Genomic DNA, 12,420 nt, shown 5'->3' with positions numbered 1-12,420 from the left:
GGAGAGGGTGGGCTCCTTCAAGGATAGAGTGAAAGAGGCTCCTGCCCCTCACGCAGCCTCTCCCAGTACTGCTTTGCTGCCTAGGGGCCTGGGAACAGGCTTGGCAGCTATATGTACTGGAGGAGGGAGACCCCTCGGGGGTCTCAGCCCCGTAACCTGCTTCAGCCTCTTGCACCACTTCAGGTCCTGTCCTCCTGCTGTCAGTGAACCCCCATTCCACAGATAGGGACACGAGGGCTGTTATCTTGGGGTACGCAGTGGAGGGAACTCTCTCCCCACCCTGGCCAGGGCTAGGGCGCGTGCCGGCCTTGGCAAGCAGCCTGCATGGCCCAGACATCCTCCCGGTGCCCCTGCCCGCCCTCAGCCCAGAGAATGGGCTCTTTGTTGGCTCTGGGCTGGACGGACAGCTGACCTGGCCGGGCCGCAGCAGTTGGCGAGAGCCACGCGGTGATGGGTGCAGGGGCAGCCGGCTGGGCCAGCCTGGGGCTTGGGCCTCCAGGGCCAGGGGCTGCCCACCTGCCACTGGCCGCCTCCACTTGGCCCTGCACCGGGCTCTCTTTGCAGGACTCCCCTGCGCCGGTGTGTCCCGGGCCCCTGGGACCTGCTGGCCTGGGGGGAAGGGATGAACCTGCTCCCTGGCCTATCTGTGGGAAGGGGCAGGTGGTGCCTCATGGTGGTGGTAGGTTTGTGGCCCACAGTGTTTGGGCCCTGGCACCAAGAGTTTGCTGGGGGTGCTGACAGCTCAGAATGCAGGGGACTCCCTCATGTGCAGAGGGGCAGGGAAAAACCCCAGGGTTGGAGAAGTGGGTGGAGCCGGAGGGCTGGGCCAGAGGCTGGGTGGGGGTGGCTGTTTCCCTCTGGGTCAGAGCCAGGGGTGGGTGGGTGCCTGGGCCTGGTGCAGCCCAGCAGGCATGTCCTGGGAGACTGGACACCTCCACTCCAGCCATCTGGGCAGGGGGAGGAGGGGTCCTTTCTCGGCAGGTGTTGGGAAGGGCACCATAGCAGAAGGACAGAGCTGGGTTTGAGTCCTGAGGTTTTTCTGTGGTGGGATGTGGGAGGGAAGGTGGTTGTGGCTAGTTGTGGAAAGTTCTAGTGGTCTTTGGGACAAGGTTTGCAGAGCACAGAGGTGACAGCTGGAGGTGGGAGGGCAGATACCAGGGGATGCCGGAAATCTGCATGCTCTGTAAGTCCAGCTGCCCCAGGGTGGGCCATCCCCAGGTGGGTGGCCCTCGACCGGACAGCTGTGCGCCGACGAGTGGCGTCAGCACGTGCGCTGCTGGTGGCATGTGTCCTGCCGTCCTGCCAGCAGCCTGGCCCTGTGCCCGCTCTGCACGCCCCTTCTCCCTGGAATGCCTTCCTGGCGGCGTGCTGTGTCCCTCCCACTTTGGGAGCAGACTCTGTCCGCAGGTGCAGGTTGGCGGCCCAGGGCCCTGGGTTCCTCTGGCAGGTCCTCGCAAGTCTCAGTTTACTTGTCTGTGCGACACAGGCCCTGCAGCCCGAAAACTAGCTGGGAACTAGCAGGCATATCCTGAGCACAAGCCATACGTGGATTGGACATCTTCCACCCCATCTGACAGTCACATGTGTGCACGCAGGAGCCCTGCTGAACCTGGACCATGGCTGCTCAGTGCGCAGCATGGGGCCTGTCACCCACATCACATCCACCCACTGGCCTGCTGGCCCTGCCTCCCTGACACCCCCACTCACTCTCTGCACTCCAGAAATGCCCTGTCTCCTTGGGGCCTGCTTATGTGTGTGTAAGGACCAGGGTTGCCCAGTGCTGGGCAGGTGGGTGGACAGATGGATGCATGGTGGACAGACAGCTGGACGTGCCTGCTCCCCACCACAGCTGTTGGGGGCCACCTGTTGGAGTCGGCATGCTGCCGGCCCAGGGGCAGGGCTTTTCAGAGTCTGCGTCTGGCCTGCCTCCCCTCCTGCTTTCCCCAGGACCCTGGGAAGAGGGTCTGCTCTCTGCCTGCCCTGTTCTGTGCCTCAGAGCTAGTATGCCCCCTGGATGCGCCCTTCCCTAGAATATCTCCCTTGGGCCCTCCGGGGTTGTGGGTGGCCCTTGATGTGATATCCACCGCCCAGCCCATGCCCTCAGCCCTCAGCAGGGAGGGGGAAGGCAGGCCTGGTTGAGGGGGGTGGTCAGATTGAGTACCACATGACCCCTGGTCGTCAGGGTCGGAGAGTCTGGGGCCCCTCAAGTGTCCCTGTTGAGCAGACACTTCCTGAGCGCCCCGTGCATGTAAGGGGCTGAGGTCTGTCAGGCCTGGCTGTCAAGGCCTTGGGGGCAGAAGTCTCAGGCATCTGGTTGTGAGGGGCTACGCTCGGGCACTGGGGGAGGGGGTCTGGTCCTGGGAGGGCTGGGGTTGGGCCTGGGCTTCTGGGCGGCTGCTAGAGGTACCCGCAGGCGGGGGGCATGGGCGTAGGGCAGGGCTCTGGGAGAAATTCAGAGTCCTGATTTGCGTCAGTTGAGTGGAGACTGGGTCTGGAGACTTGGGTCCCGCTGGTGTCCTGGCCTGCACCCTGGCCCTGCCCTGCCCTCCTGCCCTTCTTGTCCTCTGCTTCCTGGCCCTAGCGCAGGCTGGCCTTGCCAGGCCTGGGTGGGTGGCTGCTGGGGGGTTGGGGATTGCCGTGGGGCTCAGTCACCCTGTGTCCCCTTTTCTTGGCTCACTGGCTAGGTCCTTATTTAATTTTCAGAGTAGCTTTGGCGTGGGGAGTGGTGTCTGTCACTCCCCATTTCACAGCTAGGGAAACTGAGGCAGAGAGCGGGTCAGCACCCCACCTCGGTTGCACAGCTGGGGTTGTCTGAGCCGGGGCTTGGGCCCAGGCAGCGTGGGTCCAGAGGCTGTACCTCTGGCCTCCCTGACCCCTCCCATGGCTGATGTTGGCCTGGGCCTGCCAGCTTGAGGACCTGAGGGCCCCCTGTGAGCAACAACTGTCCTCTGGCTGCTCAGCCCAGCAGGGCAGGATTTCTGTGGAGCTGGCTGGGTATGGGTTGGGGTCCTGTACACACCCACCCGCGGGGGCGCTGAGCCTGGGCTGCTGTGGCCCCTCACCTGGCACCCCTTCTTCTGTAGGCCGTGGGCCCAAGCCACTTGGGCAGCTCTAGGCCCAGCCCGTGGCTGCCTCCCCCTGCCCAGCTCAGGGCTCCGCTCTTCCGGGTCTGGTTTGACTTAAGCTTGCCTGCCCGGCCAGGGAGGCAGCTGAGCGGATGTGGGGGGTGGCCTTGGGCTCTCAGGAATGCGGCCCTCCCCCTCTCCTGCGGCCGCAGCCTCTGGCCCAGAGACACAGCGCCCCACCCTGGCTGGCCGCCCTCGCTACCTCGTGGCCCACTCCAGCCAGTGAGACCTGCCCTGTCCTGCCAGTGTGGGGGCACAAAGGAGGGGTGCTGGGCCGAGCCCTGGCCTGAGCCCTGGCCCCAGGCGGAGGGGGAGAGGTGGGCCCAGCCCCTCGGTTACAGCCGGAGAGGGTGGGCCTGACTGAGCAGGGCCCCGCTACCTTCTGCCCCCGGAGCTTGCCCAGGACTGGCTGAGCTGGACAGACGCTGCCCCATGAGTCCCATCTCTGGAAAGCCCCCTGGGTCTCTCTGTTAATTAAATACATTTGTTTGGTAAAAGCAACTAAAAATACTTCCAGCATTGCAAGCTGCAGAGAAGAGCTGGATAATTAACGCCCGGTTTGTTTGGGATCTGGAATATATTTCCATGCTGATGAGACGCCTGCCCTCCTGCCTTCTTGCGGGGGTGTACCCCACTCCGGGACCTTGGCTTGGCCCCTCACTCCCATGCTGCGTCCCTGCCCTGGAGTCTCCTAGTTTCACTTCTCAGCCATGCTGGACATCTCCCTTTCCCCGAAGGCCCCTGCTGTCTCGTCATTCCTTCCCAACCTCTGCATAAATATCCCTTCCTCCGGGGCACCCAGCCTGGCCCCAGGGATGGTGGGGCACCTGCCAGGGGCTCCCGCCGCCCTTGTGCTGGGCTTGGCTGTACAGCTGGTGATGGGTGGTGGTTCTCGTGGTTGTCCCCATGGCCTCTGTTGACTGGTGAAGGGGCTAAGTCAGGACCCACCTGTGGGCCACGGTTTGTCCTACGCAGCCTCCTTGTGGTGGGTGGAGGCCTCGGCCTTGTTCTTGCAGGGCTGGGGAGCGTCAGCCAGGGGAGGGGCTCTAGACCCCTGCCCTTAAGTAGGTGTGGGGCTGGGGCACAAAGGCACCGGCACAGCTCCACTTAGGCCCCTCGCTGCCGCAGATCCTGGTGGACCTGGCAAACCCCGGCGGCCGGCCAGCCCTGGCCTATGAGAGTGTGGTGGCCCAAGAGAGCAGCCCCATCCTGCGTGACCTGGTCCTCAGCCCCGACCGCCAGTATCTCTATGCTATGACGGAGAAGCAGGTGGGTGACCCACTGCCAGACATGTGGGGTGGGTTCAGGGGGTGGGATGCTACCCTTAGGAAGCTGGGCATGGCTATCATTGGCCCACTCTGTCCCTACTGGCTCCAGATTTTCCCCGGTCAGACTTGGAATTCCCACTCCCTCCCTGAACAGTTGCATGTTCTCAGGAATAGATATTTGAGTAAGTTTTATCAGAATATTGATGTCATTTGAGGGCTGAGAGTATACATCTGGGGCCCTGAGTTCTTGGCCTGAGGCCCTGCATGGCCCTGGCCCCATCTGCCCAATGGTGGCTTCAGGCAGCTGCCTCCATGGGGTCGGTGCCTGGCCTGGCCCCTCTCGTCAAGGCCATCCATTTGTGTTCCTGGCCTGCCTGCTTGGAGCCAGCCTCTTCCCTTCTCAAGCTGGTGACCCCATGATAGCCAAGAACGGGGGTAGGTGGGGCAGGCCAGGATAGGCTTGGGGAGGCCAAGCCTCCCTTCTGTGCCAGCTGTTGTTTCTCCTCTGCCCCTGCCCCAGCCGTCAGGTTATTCCACCTCTTGGAGGGTCTCAGGGCCAAGCAGGCAAGGTCAGGGTAAGCAGGGCCCAGCCTGCCTCTTTGTTCAGGATTGGGGCTGACGAGCCCATGCTCCCCTGGGGAACTCAGAGTCCAGACAGATGGGAGAGTGACTCTGGCTGGAGCTGTCAGTTCTCCTCTGCGTAGCTCTCCTACACCAGCTTACTGCCTCCCGGCCACTGCCTCCCAGGGGAGAGACCCGGCCCGTTTGGCCTGACGTGGCCAAGTTAGGGTCACAGGACCATGCTGGAGAAAGGCCCGAGATGGGGGCTCCCCTCATGTATGGAAACAGGACTGGGTTCAAGGGACACAGGTGGCAGTGGGGAGGTGAGGCTGGCCAGGGTCTCTGGAATGGGCCTTGTGGGGGCCTGATGCTGAGGTCCCCATCCTGCCAGGTGACACGGGTGCCTGTGGAGAGCTGTGTGCAGTATGCGTCATGCGAGCTGTGCCTGGGGTCACGGGACCCCCATTGCGGCTGGTGCGTCCTGCACAGCATGTGAGTCTGGGTGGGGTGCAGGGTGGGCCGGAGGGCCCTGGCAGTCTCAGACCTGAGAGAGCCCCACGTGGCCGCCCTGTGCACATTGGGCAGTCATGGCTCCCCCTGGAGCGCCTCCAGGTCACCCTTGGGTGAGGTGCTCTGCGTTTGGCAGTTTCCCGGGACTGGCTGAGTGATGGCCTGCCCACCTTCACCCCGGTAAAGACGGGGTACAGGGTAAAGCTGCTGGGCTCCCCCAAGTGCGGGTGACGACCCTGCTGAGCAGGGGCTGGTGGGCTCGGGGCTTCCCTCTGGCCGCCTCTGCCACGCCCAGCCGCAGCACTCTCCGCCCGCAGCTGCTCCCGGCAGGATGCCTGTGAGCGGGCCAACGAGCCCCAGCGCTTCGCCTCGGACCTGCTGCAGTGCGTGCAGCTGACAGTGCAGCCTCGCAACGTGTCGGTCACCATGTCTCAGGTCCCGGTGAGCACAGCTGCCCAGGGGTGGGGGCGGGTGATCGGCCCGGCGGAGGGGGGTGGGGTACCTGCTCACCTCCTGCCTTGGGGACCCCAGCTTGTGCTGCAGGCCTGGAACGTGCCCGACCTCTCGGCTGGCGTCAACTGCTCCTTCGAGGACTTCACCGAGTCTGAGAGCATCCTGGAGGACGGTCGGATCCACTGCCGCTCACCCTCCGTGCGGGAGGTGGCACCCATCACGCGAGGCCAGGGTGAGTCCCGCCATGGCCTGGGGCTGGAGCAGCTTCTGGAGCCATCCTGTTGGTCAGGGAAGGGGCGTCACACATTTCCTGTAGGGTGGCAGGGGAAGAAGCATATGCCTGCTCTGGGGGTGGGGACCGCAGGTGCCTGCCCAGCATGCTTAGAGGCCCGTGGGGTCTGAGGGGCACGGGTTCGGTGAGGGGCTGTGCACGTGGTGGCAGGGAAGGTCCTTGATGAGGCCCGTCCCTGCTCCTGGCTGGCAGTCCTGGGTTCCGTGGCCCCGGGTGGCCCTGGTGACTTGGGCCCGTGCTGCTTTTTCAGGAGACCAGCGGGTGGTCAAGCTTTACCTGAAGTCCAAGGAGACGGGCAAGAAGTTTGCGTCCGTGGACTTTGTCTTCTACAACTGCAGTGTCCACCAGTCGTGAGTGTCCTGGCCCTCCTGCCCCGGCACTCGCAGCAGGACAGGGTGTGGCGCTGTGCGGCCACGTGCTCAGGGCGGGAGGGGAGGCCTGTGTAAGAACCGCTCCCCAGCAGACGGGCCAGGTGGAGAGAAGCCAGAGAGGGCAGGCTAAGGGAGTGAGGGACACGAATCAAATGAAGAGAGTCTCCCCAGCCTCCCACAAGCTGCTGAGGTGTGGGCAGTGGTCTGCAGGCCCCAGAGTGAGGCAGGGAGCTCTGAGGGAAGCTGTTTTGTCACCCGTGCAGGAGATGGCCAAGCCGTGGGCCAGGGCGGGCCGCTCGGGACAGGTCCCTGCCGCTCAGGGACAGAGAGTGGTCCAGGTCCTCTCTGGTGGTGGAGGGGGGCGCTGGGGGCACAGAGAGCTGGGGGTGGGAGCTGTCCCTGCTGCTGCCCTGGTGTGCTTGCCATGGGGCCTCAGAGGAAGAACGGGAGAAGCCAGGGACCTGCTGTGTGTCCTGCCCTAAGCTCGGGCCCTGGGCGTGGCCCCAAGCCTGACCTGGAGGGGACCCAGGCTGGAAGGCGAGCGCGGGGTGTGGGGGGCGGTGGGGAGGCCCACGCAGGTGGTATGGTCCAGCCATGGAGCTGGAGGCAGCTGGTTTTCAGCTGTGGCTTCGTTTGTTGACCTGCAGACTGACTCCATCCTGGTTCTTTGTGGTGCCCACGGAGGGCCCGGGTGTCAGTATTAGTATTAGCCGGCTTCACCGCTCCGCCCAGGGCGGGCTGGGGTTTTTGGAGTAGGGGGCAGCTCTTCAGAGCCAGAGGGGACGGAAGGTCTCTGGAGAAGCAGGGTGGCCGGCAGGGTGGGAGGTCCTTGCAAAGTCAGAGATGGTTTTCTGCAGGGGACGTGGGGGCCACAGGCACTGGAGAGACGACAAGGTGCCAGCCACAGGAGGTTGCACAGGCCAGAGCGCAGCAAGGGCCCTGTCCAGGCCCTGGGGACATGGGGGAGTGAACAGCCAAGCCGCTGCCAGGCGGAGCTTGAATTCTTGTCGGGGAGGCGGCTGTCTGCAACCGCCCTGCGGGGCCCTGCAGCGATGGCTTGCCTCCTAAATGGAAGCCTAAGTTCATTGAGATCAGAATTTGAAATGCAGTTCCATATCCGCGCCGACACATCTCCCAGCACTAATTGTCACGTGTGGCTTGGCGTGACCAGCAGACACCATAGATTTTAGACATTTGTTATTGGGAGGGTTCTATTAGCGGACACTGGTGTGGGCTTTCAGATATTCAGAGTCTGGAAGAAAAGCAGTGAGGAGGGAGGGAAGCACCGGGCGGGCCTCTCTGAGCAGGCGGAGCAGCAGCCAGTGCAAAGGCCCTGTGGTGGCACTGTCATCCGCTGCTGAAGAACTAGCAGGGAGCTAGCACGGCCCCGTGTGGCCACTGGGTGGAGGCACAGGCGGCCCCAGTTTGACTGCCCTGCCCTCTCCCTGCAGCTGCCTGTCCTGTGTCAACGGCTCCTTCCCCTGCCACTGGTGCAAGTACCGGCACGTGTGCACCCACGACGCCGCCGACTGCGCCTTTCTAGAGGGCCGCGTCAACGTGTCTGAGGTACAGCCATCCCAGAGAGCTCGGGGTTCCGAGCTGCAGCAGAACCGAGAGCTCCCACGGGTGGCTGGGATGCTGACCTAATGGCCTGTGGTGTGAGGGACGTTCTCCGAGGCCATGTGGAGCTGAGGCCAGTCAGTGGTGTTTGCTGGTGGTCACGGGATCTGCTCTGTAGCCCTCAGGGAAGGCCTCAGACCGGGACCTCTCGTTGGGGGCTGTAGACCAGAGGGATGTGCGAGGGACGATGCAGGGGGGCTGTCCACCCCGTGTGCTGGGAGCCTGGAGCCTGAGGTGTCTGGCTGGGCCAGCGTGGGAGTCTCGGTGCCCAGCATCGTGCGGATGAGGGAATCCTCCGACTGACTGGCAGGGCGGCTGGTGGGTTCTTGGAGTCATTTGAGGGTACTGCATAGTAATTGATAGTAATTAGGTAGTAATTATTTTAGAGCTTGGGCAAGGCACTGACTTTATTTATGAACAGCCAGGCTACCTTTCCTAGAACCCGAGGCTCTCAGAACCAGGACAGGCTGACCTGGGCACCTGCCAGGCAGGGAGTGGGGATGCAGGGCTCCCCAGGTACAGCCTGAGGGTCCAGAGCCAGCCTGGAAGCCAGGGCCCTTGCTTTTGCAGTGGATAGCAGACCTGTTGGTTGGACAGGGCAGGAGGGTGTGGGTCCTGCTGGCTATGGGGTGTGGAGGAAGCCGAAGACATGCAGCCTGCCTCGGGCTATTCCTCACAGAGCGTCCCCTGGCCAGCCTCCACCATCATCCTCTGGACCTTTGTCCAGTCCCTGATGTAACATCACACATCAGGGGACAAGGGAGCAGTCGGGGGCAGACCAGGGGTAGGCAGGGACCTTGGGTGTTTGGGGGGGTGGTGTCTGTGTGAGCAGGTGGTGTGAGAGCCAGGGTGTGGGGACGGACAGCAGGCTTCCCCGGGAGTGTGGCTCACAGGAGGACCTGCCAAAGGTGTCATGAGGGTGGGCAGGGGCCATGGGGCAGCAGGAAGCTGCTTAGTGACCCCAGGGTCTGGGGACCTCAGGGAGGGCTATTGTGGGCCTCAGTGGAGCAGCATGTGAGGACCCTCCTGCGGGGTTTGCACGTTCAGGGCTGGGCTGCAGGTGGTCCTGGGGTCCAGGGAGGTCGCTTGGGGAAGGGACCCATCCCACGGATCTGCCTTCTTCAGCTGTAATCCCAGGTTTTTATGGGGACTTTACTGAGGAGTGTGACACAGGCCCAAACTTGACCAGTCCCATTGCTCAGAAGGCCTTGAACTCCTCACCCTCAGGTTCCCTTCTTTCCATCTCTGGTTTTGGTTTGGATCTTGTGGTGTGGCCCCTGAGGAGCTTGGTGCCAAGGCATAGCCTCAGCCAGACTCCAGCCTGATGCGGGTACAGAGGCCCCACCCCAAGAGAGAGACTGGGGCCTCCTGGGCAGCGGAGATGGTACCCCTCCTGGGTACAGAGGCCCCACCCCGAGAGAGAGACTGGGGCCTCTTGGGCAGCCAGGAGGCTGTAGAGGGAGGTATGAGGCTGGGGGGCTAGAGGAGCCAAGTCCTGGTGGCCAGAAAGAGCCAGGGCTGCTGGGGGTCCAGGAGGGGCAGCCAGGGGCTGGGGAGGCAGCAGGAGGATCCCCGGGCTTGGGGGCTGGCCGGGGCACCTCTTCAAAGGCCAGGGAAGCGGTGGTGTAGGTGTGAGCCCCTGAATGTGTGGAAGGCGGCCTTACGTACATGTCTCCTCATCACCTGCCTCTCCCCGGTGGGAGCATCCCTGCAGACCCAGCAGCTAGCAGTCAGCCTGCCTGGCTGTGCCCTGCCACAGCCCGGGCTCCCTCCTCAGGCCCCCACAACCTCGGTAGAGCCAGCCTGGGCCCAGGCCCGCCTGGGGAGCTGCCGCAGGGCTTGGGGATTACGGCCTGTTTTCAGCATCTCTATTTAAAGCCCAGCTCAGCGTAGTTCCCACGGGGCCTTCTCCTCCTGCCACTGCTGCGGGCCGTGCTGCAAGGGAGCTGGGCCGTTGCATCAGTCATTGTTGCCGCGAGGCTGGCCCTGGGGGCCCGGGCTGTTTTCCTGCCCAGCTCTGGCTATTTTTACATGCTCCCTGGGCCCCCAGCTGAGAGCTCCCAGCCCCAGCGCCCCTCGTGGCTGCTTCTGCCTCAAGGGCCTTTTCAGCCAGATGGGGCCCCCTCAGTGGCCGAACAGCGGGGTCCTAGAGCACCGGGAGGGCACTTGAGTGCACGGGGGAGAGGCCACAGCCCTGCAGGTGCAGAATCCAGGCCTCCCACCTCCAGCCCAGCTGGCTCTTTCTGAGGTCCTCAGTCGGCCGGTGTGTGAAATGGGCACTGTGATGCTCGAAGGCTCTGTGCACAGACGGGTCGGGGCCGCGGGGAGGGCGTACCATGCTCGTGGCGCCCAGCCCTTCAGCCGAAGCCTTGTCGCCCCCAGGACTGTCCGCAGATCCTGCCCTCCACCCAGATCTATGTGCCGGTGGGCGTGGTGAAGCCCATCACTCTGGCCGCCCGCAACTTGCCACAGCCACAGTCAGGCCAGCGTGGGTACGAGTGCCTCTTCCACATCCCAGGGAGCCCGGCGCGTGTCACTGCCCTGCGCTTCAACAGCTCCAGCCTGCAGTGCCAGAACTCCTCGGTGAGGCGGGGTTGGGGGGTGCCGGGCATCCCATGTGTGGTCACCCTTGTGGCTCTTAGCACAGAGACAGCGCACAGGCAGGTGTGCCTGGGACGGCTCAGAAGGCACCCTCGGCCTGGCCGGGCTGTGTGGGTGAGAGGGCCGCAGGGGTGACACGCCGAGAGCCACCCAGATGTCTGGTGGGAGCACATCGTAGACGGGGGACAGGGTGACTTACTTAGACGGGGTGGGATGTGGCAAGGAGGCCAGGCTGGTGTGCGGGACGCCCAGGGGCCAGCCTTGCCTGTGCTTCCGGGAGGGCCAAAGTCCACAGGGCCCAGGCGCTCAGCTCCTTTTCTGCATCTGATGGCCAGACCCAGAAACTGTTTCCAGTGGCTGGTGTGGTGACTGTAGCTGGTGGTGTTGCCCGAGGGCCGGGGGGCAGTCACGTTTGGAGTCTGGAATCTGACAGGGTAACAGTTCCAAAGCCTTTGGTCAAGTCCAGTGAGTTTAGTGATGGCAATCTTGCAGACCCACATCCTTCGCTGGTGGGTGCAGGGAGCGGTGTCGAGCTGGTGGTCCTAAGACCAGCCTCGAGCTCTCCCCAGCAGGCTCTGTGGCAGCTGACAGGCCTTGGTTTCCCCACTGTTCCAGAAGAGAGTCCTCAGGGGAGAATCCCAGGGAGAGGCCTCTCGTCAGAGGTGTGGCCTCCTGCCGGTGGTGGCAGCTCCTTGGCCAGTACCTTGGGTGTCCAGCAGAGCGGGTTGGGGGTCCCAGCAGCCTCCTGGGGGCAGGTCGGCCACCTGGCCAGGCCCCCGTGGCCTGCACCTGGCTGGAGAGGCCCCCACACCTTCCCGCCCGTCCTGCCCTTCCCATCCTATCTCCTCATCTGTCCCTCCCTCCAGCTGCCTCTCTCTGGCTCCCGCGGCCCGGCCACTTCCACTGTCTCCTTGCTCTCCAGCTCTCTGTCCGTGCCTCTACTGCCCGGTTTCTCTGCCGTCCCCGGGCCTCTGTCCCCTCCATGCTGCACTTCCCCACCCCCCAGCCCACCTTTGTCTTTCCTGTGACTATGTTGAAAGGGGAAAGGGAGTACCAGGGAATTTGATAGAATCCAATTAAATTCCTGCAGATAAAATAGTGATGAATTGCTCTGGGATGGAGTGGAGGTCCTCAGCTGCAGAAAGTGGGACACAGCTGGGAGTGCTGGGCCCGCGCTCCCCGGGGGAGGGTACTGTCCCCGAGCCCAGCCCGGCCCGGGGGGTGGGAGGGCAGAGCTCTCCCTGATGCTGCTTCCTGCAGCCTGTGCCCAGGGCTCAGGGGCACACATCTTACACCTCAGGGCAGTCCTGGTGTGGGGATTACTGAATCCATTCAGCAAAGAAACAGGTTCCTAGAGAATCCCTGAGAAATAGCCATGGGGGCCTGTTGGGAAGTTCTGGTTCCCTGGTGGGGCAGACTGCAGGGGAAGGTGGGGGGGTCTCCCTGGAGGGTGAGCCTCATGGGACTGCTGGGGACAGGCTTGTCTGGAGAGCAGGGATTCTGGCCACCAGGAAGGAAGCCCTGTGTGTGTGGTATGTGTGGTGTGTGTGTGTGTGTGTGTGTGTGTGGTGTGTGTGTGTGGTGTGTGTGTGTGGTGTGTGTGTGTGTGTGGTTGTGTG

At 63.5% G+C, this 12,420-nt stretch overlaps 1 protein-coding gene across 3 annotated transcripts in view; it reads left to right on the top strand.

The window, feature by feature from the left end:
- The window catches only part of PLXNA1 (plexin A1), a 50,997-nt gene that overhangs the window by 16,261 nt on the left and 22,316 nt on the right, over nt 1-12,420 (top strand). For 2 of the 3 annotated variants that reach the window (XM_027584336.2, XM_027584334.2), the window contains 7 exons: nt 4,254-4,394; nt 5,346-5,446; nt 5,782-5,905; nt 5,996-6,149; nt 6,460-6,559; nt 8,032-8,146; nt 10,583-10,783. In XM_027584336.2, coding sequence (XP_027440137.1) covers nt 4,254-4,394; nt 5,346-5,446; nt 5,782-5,905; nt 5,996-6,149; nt 6,460-6,559; nt 8,032-8,146; nt 10,583-10,783 — 936 coding nt within the window. The remainder of the gene's footprint in view (nt 1-4,253; nt 4,395-5,345; nt 5,447-5,781; nt 5,906-5,995; nt 6,150-6,459; nt 6,560-8,031; nt 8,147-10,582; nt 10,784-12,420) is intronic. The other variant, XM_027584335.2, reaches the window with a different exon arrangement.

This window comes from Zalophus californianus, chromosome 1, assembly GCF_009762305.2.
Source record: "Zalophus californianus isolate mZalCal1 chromosome 1, mZalCal1.pri.v2, whole genome shotgun sequence".
Taxonomy (NCBI): Eukaryota; Metazoa; Chordata; class Mammalia; order Carnivora; family Otariidae; genus Zalophus; species Zalophus californianus.
This window is presented reverse-complemented; position numbering and strand designations above follow the sequence as displayed.